The sequence below is a fragment of the Nansenia antarctica genome, assembly GCF_963989245.1.
Source record: "Nansenia antarctica genome assembly, chromosome: 14".
NCBI classification, from domain to species: Eukaryota; Metazoa; Chordata; class Actinopteri; order Argentiniformes; family Microstomatidae; genus Nansenia; species Nansenia antarctica.
Genome location: NC_137684.1, coordinates 23,089,804 through 23,105,175, shown reverse-complemented (window position 1 = coordinate 23,105,175; position 15,372 = coordinate 23,089,804). Strand labels below are relative to the sequence as shown.

Below are 15,372 nucleotides of genomic sequence, written 5' to 3'. Positions count from 1 at the left end.
CACACAGTTTCAATTAATCTGACCTTCAATTCTGAGTAGAATTCACACACAACTGAGATAAACCAATCACGAGGACGTTGGGCTCTATTCATTCATGTTATACACAGAAGGCTCTTCGAAAAAGGTTAACCGCCCACTATGTATATCCCCTTATATCCCCGTATGTATACCCTTGTGTGTGTCTCTATCTCCCTCCATCTCTAACTCGATGACGTCTCTTCTTCGTAAAGAGAAACGCTGTTCGAAGTCGTTCCAACTTCTATTCAGTCTAAAGATCTTTTTGTCTTTACCGGTGTGTTGAATAGTGCTGTTTTTTTTTCTTCTTCATATTGTGTAGACTGGCCTTGAGTCTCACTGGTCGATGGAGCAACCATTCTTCTCTCGCGCTTCTCATCACCACCTATACCTCCACGAGGAACAGCGCATATTCAGTTGGCGCGTAGCATAAACCAAACATGACTCACTGTACTGTTTCTATCTGTAAATTGCCTGCAGAAATGTGTCTACAGTACCGACGGAAAAGCATATTTGAATTCCCCCTCATGCATCTAGAAACATTTAACATTATTCTAACCATCCAGTGAAGCTTGTGAAAATACTGGCTGAGGTTTTTCCCAATTTGGTTGGAGAAAGTGATGCACCACTCACTGATCCCAGAACTGCTTAACGAGAGAGACTTCAGATTGCGTGTTCCTGCAAGGGTGGGCAGGGGGCTGCTGGGGGATGTAGGAGCTGAGACTAAAGCCCAAAGCAGCCCTCTCTCCGGACGAGTGACAATGTTAATTACGACAGGTACTGCCCAGAAAGGGGTAGTGGTGGTCTAGTGGATAGTGAGTTGGACTTGTGATCGGAAGGTTGTGAGTTCAAATCCCGCCTGAAGCCACACCACTACTAGTGTGCCCTTGGGTAAGGCACTTAGCCCTCAGTTACTCCAGGGGGAATGTCCCTGTAATTCGTAATTGTAAGTCGCTTTGGATAAAAGCGTCTGCTAAATGGCAAAATTAATTAATTAATTAGAAAGGCAGCCAGTGCCCTAAGAAACCAGTTGAGACGTTACCTTCTGCCACTGTGAAACATTTTCGACAACAAACTCACCGCTGAAGAGACATTTCGTCCAGGTATAACCGAACGGTTAAGTCCAAGAATACAACCTCACAAATATGAAATCAAACAACCGGTGTCTTATCAGGTGACATGCGCTGCACAATGGATACATGTCTGAAGTGTCAAGCGGAAACACTTCCTCGTGGTTTGTGTCAGGTAGTGTTTTTACTACAGCCATCCGTAGTCCAAAACCACACAGATGGGATGTGTGACGATTAAAAGGGGATAAGCTCAATAGGCAGGCAGCCCTATTGGCAGGCTTGAAGTCAGTCATGACCTCTTCGGCGAAGGTCAGCTGACTAACGCTAAGACTCTGCTGCTTTGAGTCCTGGCGTCCCCCACCTGGTCTGACATCGACTCTGATAGTGTGTGCCGAGGTAAGAGATTAAAGCAGCAGGCGTGAACACAGGCAGAGATCAGTCAGATTAGGGGGCTGGGCTGGGCGGTTTCTCAATCGCAGTGAAGGACACACTTGGAAGCACTCTGTCGCACTAGCATTAGTCACAATTAGCTACTGGCTGCTGGGTTCTCCTCCTTTCAGACTACTCTGCTACCCTCCCCGTGCACCCTTTACCCTCGTAAATCCGTCCTCGCTGTCCACGCACCGCCCTCCTCCTTCCCATCATCCTCCTCCTCCTCCTCCTCCTCCTCTTCCTCCTTGTGCTCCCACTCAATAGGATCTGAGTGCACCTGAATAATAATATGTGCGGTAATTTTGCAAATGAGCCTCCCGGCATAAATGCATGACTTTTAATAACAGCGACTCCAATTTGCTCTTTTTTCATTCTCCTTTCTTTAATTAAGGGGCTTTAAAAAGCCAAGTGAGAGGTCCTTGCTGGCTGTTCCCAGTGAGTGGAGATGCTTATGCATTATTAAGATAATCGAGCTCTGTTCTGAGACTCTCTTAACAGCACTAAAACTTGGGTCTGGCTGCTACTGCTGCTGCTGTTGCTGCTACTGCTGCTGTGTGTCTCTCTCTCTCTCTCTCTCTCTCTCTCTCTCTCTCTCTCTCTAAGTGTTTATTTTACTGTCTTTACTGACGTTTTATTTCACTGCTGTTTTTACCTCCTTCACCCCCTGCGTGAGCATCATACCCATCAGGGGTGGCAAGTGTAACTCTCCTCCAAAACACACAAACACCCCTGTATCAACGCTCTGTCTCTTCTCAAACGAGCGTCCCCCCTCGCTTTGAGCTTCCCCGGAATTCACCTTTGAGCCGCATTTCCATCTAACAGTAATGATCTCCACAGGAGCACTCTTTGTTGGTTTGTTTTTGATAGAGGCTCTCGTTTTCAGACCAGATCAGGGCCCCGGGCAACCTATACTTTACGGGTTGAATCTTGCCGCTCTTTAAACCTAATGCTTTCTCACAGAAGTGTTTCTTTTTTACGGGTCTCATTGACTTTTAACAAGAGAGGAATGTTTCAGTGTGCTTAGCCCTGGCCTTAAAAGGTTATGTAGCTCCCCCTGAAGTGGCCTGTGTGTGTATAATTCAGCTGTATCTTCCACAGAGTTGAGCCTACATACTGCAGTGGAAATGTCTCAGGTTAATGGGTGTGATCCCCCACTCAGCGAGGTCTGATCCTCCACTCAGCAGGATCTGATCTGGTTTATGTATCCGTACAGCTCTCGTTAGGCTAGAACCATCCTTCGCCACCCTAGCCTTGAGGCGTGAGTTTACCCCTCAGGGCTTGCCTGTACACATACACACACACACACACACACACACACACAGACACAAAAGCACACACACACACATACACACACACACACATACACACACACACACACACACAGACACAAAAGTGCGCACACCCTCACACACACACACACACACATACACGCACACGCACACACACACAGACATAAACGCACACTCACACACACACACACTTCACACAGACCTCTCAGCACTATTTTTCTTATACACTACTCAAGTGGTATAAAGGTTCACTTAGAGCAACACTTTATATGTTCTGTATGTCCTTTTGTTTTAGTTATCCTATAGCAGGGCTCTTAGAGCACGGTGTTGATGGCCTAGGGGGAGAGTGGTCGGGGTGGTGACTGGGGTGATCTGTCACACTGCGTGTAAGCCTGCTTGTTCTAAAGTGCTCAGCGCTTAGAGGTATCGAAGGCGCTGTTTGTCAGTTCAATTAACCAACTCATTTAGCGTTGTGTGCGCTTGTTAATTATTCATCGTCAGCTAAATGGCATATTCATCATCTTATAGTCTCAGGATTCGAGGGGGGGGGGACGGAGGCCAGGTCTCTCTGTGTCGCTGTCGCCCCTGTGGTGCAGCCGGTTTGTTAGTGCATGCAGCTCCATATATACCCATGACAGGCATTAATGTGTTCCGGAGCACCGATGCGGAGACAGGGTAGGAGGGGAGCAGAGTGAGGGGGAGGGGTGGGAAAAGGAGGGTGATGATTTACCACCGTGTCACATCGTATTTCACCTCGTTCGGGATTTCTTATTCACGACAAGATTGCATTGGATATTTCATTCCATTAGGCGGAGGGGGAAAATGTCATCACTTACCTCCACACTTCTATTTCACTCTGTGGGGCCGCGGCCAGGCGGCACCAGGGTCCGTCTGCCTGTCTGTCTGCCTGTCTGTCTGTCTGTCTGGGCGGGTGACATCACCATCTCCTGCTTTGCTCTTATCTCTCTGATAGATGGCGAGAGCTTCCACGAGCAGGCCAGTCAACTGCCAATCAGGGCCTTCCATAAACACTCTCAGGGCATTAATGGACTCACGTTCCAGACTCGAGATCTCACAGGCATCAGCGAGACACGGTGTCCTGTGGTCTCTCTCTCCAATCCGCAGGCAATGGAGGAATTCCAGGGGGAACTGCTCCCCCTAGGGGTTTATGTCGCCCACTGTTCTATCAGAAGCTAATTCAGCGTCTGTTATTCCGTCCCTGTTGCTCCTGTTACCAGGTCCGTAATCTGATCAGACCCGCGGAACCTCGCATTTTGCAGGACCCATTTCCGCTCTAGTCTCCGGCAGACCTCTTGTTGACGTAGCAGAACCGGTTAATGTGCGCGTAAATGCTTTGTTGCGGGGGTGTTGGTGATGGATGACTGGTGCAAGGAGGGAGGTCAATGTGCTGAACCGTGTTTTTTCCCGAGGTAATACGTGTACACAAACACTTAGCACTTAGGGCTTTGTGCTTCGTAAAGACAATGGAGTTTTCTCTCCTGCGTCTCTCTTTTTCCCCCCCTGAACAGCCGGGGTGAAGGACTCTGTGAGCGTGTGTTTCAATCTCAAAGAAGAAACTCTGAGAAAACACTCAGACCGTAATGCAGTCTCTCTCTCCCCGAACAGAACAACAGAGAACCTCAATGTCTTTTGTTCTGAGTGTGTTCCCTTACCCGGTGCCCTCCTTTTATCTCTTGTGTTGCAGTTGTGCGGCTGTGGGCTGCTTGGCGTGGGCATCTGGCTGTCTGTGTCCCAGGGCAGCTTCGCCACCTTCTCGCCCTCCTTCCCGTCTCTCTCGGCTGCCAACCTGGTCATCGCCATCGGCGCCATCGTCATGTTGACGGGCTTCCTGGGCTGCCTGGGCGCCATCAAGGAGAACAAGTGCCTGCTACTGAGCGTGAGTTACAATGTGCTTTCCTGCCCACACACATGCACGCACACGCACGCACACGCACACACACACACACACACACACACACACACACACACACACACACACACACACATGTTTTTCAGCCTAGCTCCTGTGAACCTGCGAACACTCCGAACACACTCCCCCCCCCCCCCCCCCCCCCCGCAGGGCAATAACCTGGGGCGAGACACAGGAAACAACACACACACACACACACAGCACCACACAACAGCCGTAACACACACACACACATAGACATTATCTTTCACACAAACACACACTCTCATACAGAATTCAGAACACACTCCTATGGCGGCCACCGCCACGGTCTCGTCTATGTATGGGAAACACTGCACACACACTCACACACACTGTTACGTCCCCAAATAATATCCAGGGGGGGGGGGGGGGGTGAGGGGAGTAACAATAAAATGAACCGTGGGACAAAGAAACAGAGGCAGATGGGAGAATATAAACAAACCAAGAATGTATTGCATAACTTAAAAATAAACAGGTTTCCGAGAAACTCTTAACTGAAAACGTTCTAATAAAAAGGGAGAAAACAAATGATTGATTAACTAGTGGTAAGTCAATTAAAGCCAAAGGCCAAACACAATACTAACAAACACACTCCATCTAATAAAGGAGCCGTACACACGACGCGTACACACTAGAAATTGTAACAACACACGGAAGCACACTACAGAAATAGCCTAGCTGACGGGCAATCACACACACACGCACACACACACACACACACACACAACTCTCTAAGTTGCCCACTGGCACGATCTGTTAGCTCCGCCCGACCTCCATCCTTAATGAGCGAGTGAGCACAGGTGTGCTCACTTATGCCGTCACCATGGTGATAGTTAGTAGGGGGGGAAGGGCGATAACCTGCGGGCGACACACAGGAAACAACAAGCATACACACACACACACACAGCACCACACAACGGCCGTAACACACACACACACACACACACACACACACACACACACACATAGCCATTCTCTTTCACACAAACACATACAGGACACACAGTCTCATACAGAATTCAGAACACACCAACACGAATACTGCAGTATTTATCTTTGTCTTCAAATGGCTGCTCGCTAGAGCAATGACGCCGCTAACGAGCTCAACGCGGAGGATGAAGGCTGTGTTAAACCTCGGGGGCTCAGAAAGGAAATTAGAGCCAAAGCCACAGGATTCTCCCATTCTGCAAATGAACACTTAAGCCATCATCTCTTTTTCATGGCCATAGTCACAGCTTAATCAGAAGAAAAGTCAGACCGGGGCCCTTTTGGGCCACTTACACGGCTGAATTATGTAACCGTCTTAATGACGCGTTGTATTCCCTAAAACCGCGGCGTGCTCAATTATTCAATACAAAGAATACTCTCTTTTTCTAGTACTCACACCATTTGCCATGAGTGGTGCAAGACTTTTAACCCAAACTTGTTTTCATTACGAAAGTTTGAAAAGCACTACGCTGTAATGCAGGGTTTATATAACCGGATGACTGGAACTTTTAAATCGACTTTTTTAGATGTTGATAGAGTTGTTGGTGAGTGTGTGAGGTGTTTTTCGAAGGGCTAACAGCCCGATGGAGTTGGACTTGGAGTTCTCACATCACTCAGAAGCAGCATAACAAATGCATTTGACCCCAGGCTGGTTTTCTCTACCTGCTTTAACAATTAAAATTAAATTAATTCATTTCATTGTTACCCTAACCCTTTGTGAAGCACGGAGAGAGAGAGAGAGAGAAAGAGAGAGAGAGAGAGAGACAGAGAGAGAGAGAGCGAGAGAGAGAGAGAGAGAGAGAGAGAGAGAGAGAGAGAGTGAGAGAGAGAGAGAGAGGGAGGGAGGGAGGGAGGGGGAGAGAGAGAGAGAGAGAGAGAGAGAGAGAGAGAGAGAGAGAGAGAGAGAGAGAGAGAGGGAGGGAGGGAGAGTGGGATTTTGCCAGACACCACGGTCCTAAATGTTTCATACTCCTTCTTTGTTAACTCATAACATAATTGAGCCAATGGGTATTTTGCATTGGCCGAAAAAACGAGGAAGATAATTGTGTTTTTCAGCAGGTCTGTGTGTCAGTCCGCCCTGCAGTGGAGGGGAAATGGAAACATCAGAGTGGTGTTGGCCCTCCAGGGGGCGGCCAGATCTAAGGTTCCACTCTGACATACTTTATTATCTCTGAAGTACTTCTGTGGAACAACTCTGTTTGGAATTTAAATTATTCACAGGTCAAAGAACTTTTGCCGTGAGATCTCTCTACATCAGGACACACGGCATCCGTATGTGAGGCGACTTGAAAGAGGCTATAGCGCCCAAAAACCTGAGGCGAAATTAAGATTACGATGTGTGAAAGTGCACGCGTATGAGGTGCCGTATTCAGGCCATAATTCTCTTATATGCTCTCACCTACATATTTCTTTCACATAACACTCACACACATGCATACATTTTTCTTTCACTTATCACTGAAATGCTCATAATAATTTTTTTCATATAACACCGAATTGTGGGTTTCATATAGGCCCGGCTTATACGGTCTTCCAGTTGTTTCTATTTGAAACATTCCAACTATTTTACGTGTGCACTTTCATGTGCGATGTCGGGCTGGGTCACACATCGTAATCTTAAATTCGTCCCTGGTTTTTGGGCGCTATAGCCTCTTTCAAGTCGTCTCACATACGGATGCCATGTGAATATTTAAAATCTAAACAGAGTTGTTCCACAGAAGTACGTCAGAGATCATAAAGATAACAAATGTCAGAGTTGAACCTTCTGTCTAGGGAGGACATAACAACCATGTGTGCAATGTCGGGCTGGGTCACACATCGTAATCTTAATTTCACCACAGGTTTTTTGGCGCTATAGCCTCTTTCAAGTCTTCTCACATACAGTGTGTCCGTGTGTCCTGATGTAGAGAGATCTTACGGCAAAGGTTCTTTGACCTGTGAATATTTTAAATCCAAACAGAGTTGTTCCACATAAGTACTTCAGAGATAATACAGTATGTCAGAGTGGAACCTTCTGTGTCAGGCATGAAAAACATCAACATTAACAACCCTAAATAGGGCGGACATAACAACCATGTCACAATTTAACACCATCGATTACAAGACCCTAGATAAAATCATGTCACGTCTTAAACCATCCACCTGTGCCCTTGATGTCCTGCCAACAAGCTTTTTAAAAAACACATTTAGCTGCATGGCAGGCGAACTAATACAAATAATCAACACTTCCCTTTCATCAGGAATCTTCCCTGAAGCCCTGAAAACTGCAGTTCTGCATTTCGGCCTAGACCCATTTGTACTAAACTACAGACCCATATCAAACCTTCCCTGTACAGGAAAAAATATTGAAATGGTTGCCCACGAACAACTTAGCAATTATTTGACCCTAAATGATCTCTTCGACGACTTTCAATCAGGCTTTCGCCCCCTTCATAGCACTGAAACGGCCCTTATTAAGGTCCTTAATGATATTCGCGTAAACACAGACTCCGGAAAAATCTCAGTTTTGGTACTACTAGATCTTAGCGCTGCCTTTGACACTGCAGACTATGACATTCTAATAGATAGACTAAAAACCTGGGTAGGACATTCGGGCACTGCCCTAAACGGGTTTAGATCCTGCCTACAGGACAGAAGCTACTATGTGTCCATTGGCAACTTTTTATCAGACCAAATTAAAATGACGGGGTTCCCCAAGGGTCAATCCTTGGCCCACTTCTATTCAATCTCTACATGCTTCCTTTGGGACACATCATAAAAAAGAACAAAATTGCCTACCACAACTATGCGGATGACACTCAAATCTACATAGCCCTCTCACCGAACGACTATAGGCCCATTGACAATCTCTGTAATTGCATTGAGAAAATAAACGCCTGGATGACACAAAACTTCCTCCAACTAAACAAGGACAAAACAGAGATAATTGTATTCGGTGCACCTGACAAAAGATCGAAAGTCAGTGCAAAACGGGATTCTCTCTCTCTTCAAACTAAAAAACAGGTCAGAAATCTTGGTGTAATTCTATACTCTGATCTAAACTTCAACAGCCACATAAACTCGATAACTAAATCACCATACTATCACCTGGAAAACATAACAAGAATGAGAGGTTTCATGTCCAAGCAAGACCTTGAAAAACTCCTCCATGCATTTGTTTCGAGTAGACTTGATTATTGTAATGGTCTACTAACAGGCCTATCTAAAGGAGCTGTTCGTAAATTGCAGCTCATCCAAAACGCCGCTGCTAGGGTCCTAACAAAAACAAAGACATTTGAACACATTACACCAATCCTGAGATCCCTGCACTGGCTACCAGTCTCTCAGAGAATTTAATTCAAAATCCTCCTAATTACATACAAATCACAAAATGGTCTTGGACCAAAATACATATTAGATCTCCTCCCAATATTCCCGCAAGGTCCCTAAGGTCAGCTGAGGCTAATCAGCTAATCATTCCAATAGTAAAAACAAAACACGGTGCAGCAGCTTTCAGTCACGCTGCTGCATGCTTCTGGAACAAACTCCCTGAAGAAATCAAACAGGCCCAAACCCTTAAAATATTTAAATCTAAGCTAAAAACCTTAATGTTTTGCAGCAGTTATGATTAAACACAAACATTTCTATCAAGGTCTTTTTTCCATTAACTATTGTCTTGTTAAATGTTTTATCTATTTATTTATATTTGCTTTTATTCATTGTAATTTTTATTTTCTTTCTATGCTGCTCTTGCTCTATTTTTAATAATGTATGTAAAGCACTTTGAATTGCCCCTGTTTTATGAAATGTGCTATACAAATAAACTTGCCTTGCCTTGCCTTGTCTGTGTGTGTGCAGTGATGTGTGTGAGATCCTGTTATGTGTGTGAGTTCGACTAAAATGTAAACGCTCACTTAGTGGCCATTTCTATTCTAGTAACAAGTAACTGGCTAGTAAGAGAACGTGTTTAGAAAGTGTCTTTAGTTTTTTCTCATACAAAATAGTGTTTATTTCAGATACTGTAGTAACTGAAACTAACAGAAATACAAACAATGACAAAGCAGTCTGTCTGTTTGTCTTTTCGTGGCTATGCCAATCAGGACTCCAGATTTCAGCTGCCTTGTATGAGAGACAATGTAGGTGTATGAGAGAGACAATGTAGGTGTATGTGAGAGGCAAGTTTGAATTATGGCCTATACGGCACCTCATACACGCAAGTAGACACACATACAGACACATACAGACACACACACACACACACAGACACACACACACACACACACACACACACCCACACACACAGACACACAGACACACACATACACACACACACACACACACACACGCACACATCTGTTTAGTCAATCAGAATAGCAACTTTCTCGCTACACACCCAAGCTGTTCCCGACGCTTTCTACACCAGGTGAAATATGACCAACAGACTTCTTGGGAGAGTCAGTTAAATAATGGCCACGTAAAGTTTCAATAAACAACCATCTGGCATGTTGTCTTTGTGTGATCTCTATTTCATATGTCCATAGACCTGGACAAAAAATAATAAACCCCAAATAAACATGAAATTAATTGATGTCTCTTGAAATAGCATTTTTGCTGGTTACTGCTCCCATGCTGTGAAGAAGGGATAGAGTAAATATTTAGCTAAAGGAAAGAATGAGGGAGGAAATGCTGGGGTGCGTGGGAGACACATCTGAGGAGGAATTATACCTCCTCCTCTGCCATTTTCATTTACCCTCAGGCACTCACTTCATCCTTCTCTCCCTCCCTCTGTTTGTCCCCATCTCTCTCCATTTCTCTCTCTCTCTATCGCTCTCTCTCTCGTCATCTCTCTCTCTTGCAGTTCTTCATTGTCTTGCTGATAATCCTCCTGGCAGAGCTGATATTACTCATCCTCTTCTTCGTGTATTCGGATAAGGTAAGGCTATGTTAACGTCTCACCATCAATGTTTGATTGTACATCATGTTACACAGATACATTTAATTCCGCTTCACTACTTTGTAGAATACCAACAGATGTGCATATGTACTACCAGTGCACATTTAATGAAACGTGGATTAAAAAGGCATACACAGATCTACACACTAGACATACATAGTTAGTGGCATATACTGTACCTATGGGCAGGCCAGTTGCTGCTGTGCTTGGGTGTGTGCAGTCTCCCCTTTCAAAGACACTTGTCTCACAGTAAGAGGTTAAGTGTCTTCACCCCACAGGGGTGACCCAAGTGTTAAAGGTCGGGCCACACAATGCAGTTTCACCCTGGCCAGTTGGCTCCTAGTAATTGGTCCTGAGCTCAGTCTTAGTCCACTCCTCAATGTCCGCACCAAGCTTTTAGATCAGGGTTTCCCATGACCTCGAGGGCCAGGTCTGGGACTGTGTGTTGCTATATATGGGGTCGTAGGCGGCTATGTATGGGTCGTATCTGAGGACAATTGACAGCATGTAAAGCTCCAGAGATTATTGACAGCCATGGGAAAGGGAACTCGGATTCTTCAAGTCACCCCCCCAATAAATGCCCCCCGACACGGCCAAGTTAAGAGAAGACAAATGTTTTTTTTGTGCAGGTCAAATGGACCAGCAGAGGAACACTCCTCTTGTCTTTCAAGGGCATTGAAGTAGATTTCTCTCCTTGTATATTCTCCAGACGACTTACGCTAATTCTCCTCTTTGTTCAGAGGTTAATGCTCAAATTGTGTCTCTCAGGCAGATAAAGGAATTCATTTAGGAGGCAATCTGTTCCGAGGTGGGTTTTGTGTGTGTGTGTGTGTGTGTGTGTGTGTGTGTGTGTGTGTGTGTGTGTGTGTGTGTGTGTGTGTGTGTGTGTGTGTGTGTGTCTGTGTCTGTGTCTGTGTCTGTGTGTCTGTGTCTGTGTCTGTGTCTGTGTCTGTGTCTGTGTCTGTGTCTGTGTGTGTGTGTGTGTGTGTGTGTGTGTGTGTGTGTGTGTGTCTGTGTGTGTGTGTATGTGTGTATGTGTGTGTGTGTGTGTGTATTTGTGTGTGTGTGTGTGTGCGTGTGCGTGTGCATGTGCGCTGGTGTGTGTGTGCGTGCGTGCGTCTGTGCCTGCGAGTGTGTATGTGTGTACTCTCTCTGTTCCTAGCTGTAAGTTTATTGTGTATGTATAGTCCCGTCTCAGGCAGCTTGCGTCTGATCCAGTCAATAGCTCCAGTGCTTTTATGAGTCCTCAGCTCCATCTCCACAGATTAGTGTGTGTTTATCTTCACTCAGACATATAATTGAGAATGAAGCGATGCTAACTTTGATGACTGGGAATGTGTCGTCTTTTTTATTGGTCTCGAAATGTCATCGAAAGGTGAAGCAGTGACTGCAAATGTCATTGGATGTCAGTGGCATTTCGTCGCCGCCGCCGCGGTTTTAACAACTCTCTTTATTCGGGAAGTTGTTATGCCGTGCCGTATCGGCGTTTACGACGCGAGTCTGTGAATGTCAAGGAGACGAGCAGAGACGATTTGTATCAATCGCCTGGAGAACGTATAGCTTTCATTTGTTTTTCTTCCATTTATCTCTCCTGTGGAATCTGGCACGCTGCGCGAGCCTGTCCCGTCTTCAATGAACGCCGCGATCAGAAGAATCGCTAATTGACTTCTGCCATTTGATCTTCAAATCACAAGGCATTTATTAACCAGTCTGGAAGTTCTACAGCGCTTGGCAGCTTATCACTAGAAGCTCTTCAAATTGATACTTTGTTTCAAATGAGCGATGATTAAATCATGAGAGAACTATGCTGTGATCTGATGATCAGCACATGGAGATGAGCGACTGTCAGCTCGAAAAAGCGGGGTTTACTTTTCCCGCTTGAGGTTCCTGAATACACTACCTTCCCTTCCCCTTCCCCCTGCTTCTCCACAGTAGGGGTCTATCTCTCCTGTGGCAGCGTGGCAATGCCAGAGACTCAGGTAGCTACTGTACTGTACTGTACTGTACTGTACATCTCTGTTCCTGTACGTCGTTAGCACGGCGCCACGGGACCTAGCTCTGATTAAACCTATTTGTATCAGAGCCCTGCAGTGACCCAGCATCTGACTGCAGCAGATGGTCTACGCACCAGGCCTGCACACCAGATTACACCCATCCGTCTTTTGCCCGTGACCTCGTTCCAACCAGTGCCACGACGCTACGCTACGCTGGCCTGATGAAGGCGTTTTACCTCTTTTCAGGGAAGATTCCAGGAAGGTGCCAAACAGGTGCCGGAGGGGGGTTCAGGGAAAACCTGTGGTGGTTGCTGGTGCAGCCAGGCCCGTCACTATGGGCGGGCCTCAGGGGGCCAGGCCCCCCCACAGACATGCTGGTGCCCCCCCAACTGGCAGCCAGATATTTTAAAAAAAAATAAAAAAAAAAATAATAATATTTTATGTCAAATGAAGACATTAAAATTGAGAAACAATAGTGTGTTTTTCATTTTGTTGGACGGGATTCTAGTGACAACCAATCATTTGAAAGTTGAAAGTTGAAAGTTGCACGATACGCACGCTGCTGCTCCCGCCATTTCAGTTGTGTGAGGCGAGCACTGAGCAGTTGAGTGAAATCTGCGCTTTTTGATGGATAAAGCTTTTTGAATAAAGATGGATATAAGAAAGTGGATTACCGGTAAATCCTCGAAAGGTGCAGCTGCACCCAACCCCGATGGACATAGCACCAGCATTAGCGACTGTGGGCAGCCTGACACTAGCACCCCGACGGCTACCACTAGAGAGGTAAGTCCTACTAGCCCAACTGTTAGGGCTAGGGCTACTACTAGCCTTGCTAGCCCCCCGATGAAAGTTTTGTTACTTTTCGAGCCACCAAACAGACTGCTACAAAGCGAGAACATGGACCTGTTCACTGCGGTTACTCTTGTGAACAGTGCATCTGAATGCATAAAATCACTGCGCACAGAGGATGAGTTTACTGCGCTCTGGGACCTCTGCTCTCCTCCAGCCTCAGCCACTGACGAGGCTGGTCCCAGCTGTCCAACTAAGAGAAGACGCACAATTAACAAGAGCTTTGGTGCATTTGTAGTTGAAGGAACGGTTGGACAGTCACAGAGGGACACTGGCGAAAAGACAGAGTTCCTGAGAGTGTTTTACAGTGTTATTGATGCTGTGCAAGGAGAGATGGATGCGCGTTTTGGAGAGCGCAGCTGCAAGCTCATTGGTGCGCTGGCTGCTTTAAACCCAGAGGCCGAGGATTTCATGGATCCATCGAAGGTCACTCCTCTCCTAAGATTAGCTCGAACTGAAGTGGTTGAATCTGAATATGCTGTGGCTCGTGGTGGGTTCCTGGTAAAGAAGATGGAGGACACCTCGTTTCCCCCCAAAGATGGACAATGGACAATAGCCAATATTCTCAGTATACATTCCACTCAGCACTCCAGGCCATGCCAACTGTCATCCAAGCTTATACACTCGCCCTAACTTTGGGAGCGTCTACCGCGACTTGTGAAAACTATTTTTCAACACTTAAAAATGTTTTCTCTGAGCATCGGCGCAGCATGTTGCACAAGTGCAAGGCTCAACTGATTCAGCTTGCCTTCGAAAAGGACCTCACCCACAAGTTCAAGGATGAGTGGAAGGACTTACTGATGAGGAGATTCAGCACTGAAAAACGCCGCCTCCTTCTTTTCTGAGCCGGGTGTGTGTGTGTGTGTGTCCGTGTGAGCACACGCCGTGGTGATGTTTTGCTAGTTGTATTCTCGACAGCTTTTTCAACTGGAGAGATGAGCTGTTTGCACGGTTATGCTATATTTAATGTGCTTTGTGTATAACGTGTTCAATGATGAGGATCTGGCTGATCCTATTTGCTGTAGATGGGTGGTTTTAATGTGATGATCACACGATCGGTCGGTCATACTGTATCCCTTTTGGAAGTGCACTGATTGCGTGCCAGTCTCCTAATTTTAGTTACGTAGGCTATCCCTGGCATTTATTTAATTCTTGTTCTTGTAAGTGTGCCGGGTTGGTGCCAATTATTGACCTGTGCGCATTGTAATGCACAACTTGGCCTCTCCACGCTATAAAGTAACTTGCATTCAAATAATTTTAGCTTAGGCCTACTCGGGTCGACAAGGCCTTGTAATAAACCAGCTTCGCTTGTGTTTATTGTTATGTTATTTGCTGCATTCTGATAATTTTAGGTCTAGTCTTCATCGGTAGGCTACGTGTCCAATTTAGCCTCTGCAACCTACTATGCATGTCAGTGTTGCATGACGAATACCATAGCATATCGGATTATATAAAATAGTTAATAATAATTGTGCCCCCCCATGCAGTTCATTGGCCCACCCTAAGACTGGGCCCTGGTGACGGGTCTGGGTGCAGCAGCATTCTAATGTGTGTGTGTGAGTGTGTGAGTGTAGCTGTGTGTGTGTGTGTGTGTGTGTGTGTGTGTGTACCTGTGTGTGTGTGTGTGTGTGTGTGTGTGAGTGTGTGTGTGTGTGTGTGTGTGCCTGCCTGTGTGTGCGTGCGTGCCTGCGTGTGTGTGTGTGTGTGTGTGTGTGTGTGTGTGTGAGTGTGTTTGTGTGTGTGCCTGCCTGTGTGTGCGTGCGTGCCTGTGTGTGTGTGTGTGTGTGTGCCTGTGTGTGTGTGTGCGTGCGTGCCTGTGTGTGTGTGTGTGTGTGTGTGTGTGTGTGTGTGT

General features: G+C 46.1%; 1 protein-coding gene across 1 annotated transcript in view; it reads left to right on the top strand.

Moving 5' to 3' along the window:
* The window catches only part of tspan9a (tetraspanin 9a), a gene marked incomplete at its 5' end in the record, with an annotated part of 80,137 nt that overhangs the window by 51,319 nt on the left and 13,446 nt on the right, over positions 1 to 15,372 (top strand). Inside the window, 2 exons of the mRNA XM_080545041.1 lie at positions 4,512 to 4,703; positions 10,582 to 10,656. Coding sequence (XP_080401167.1) covers positions 4,512 to 4,703; positions 10,582 to 10,656 — 267 coding nt within the window. The remainder of the gene's footprint in view (positions 1 to 4,511; positions 4,704 to 10,581; positions 10,657 to 15,372) is intronic.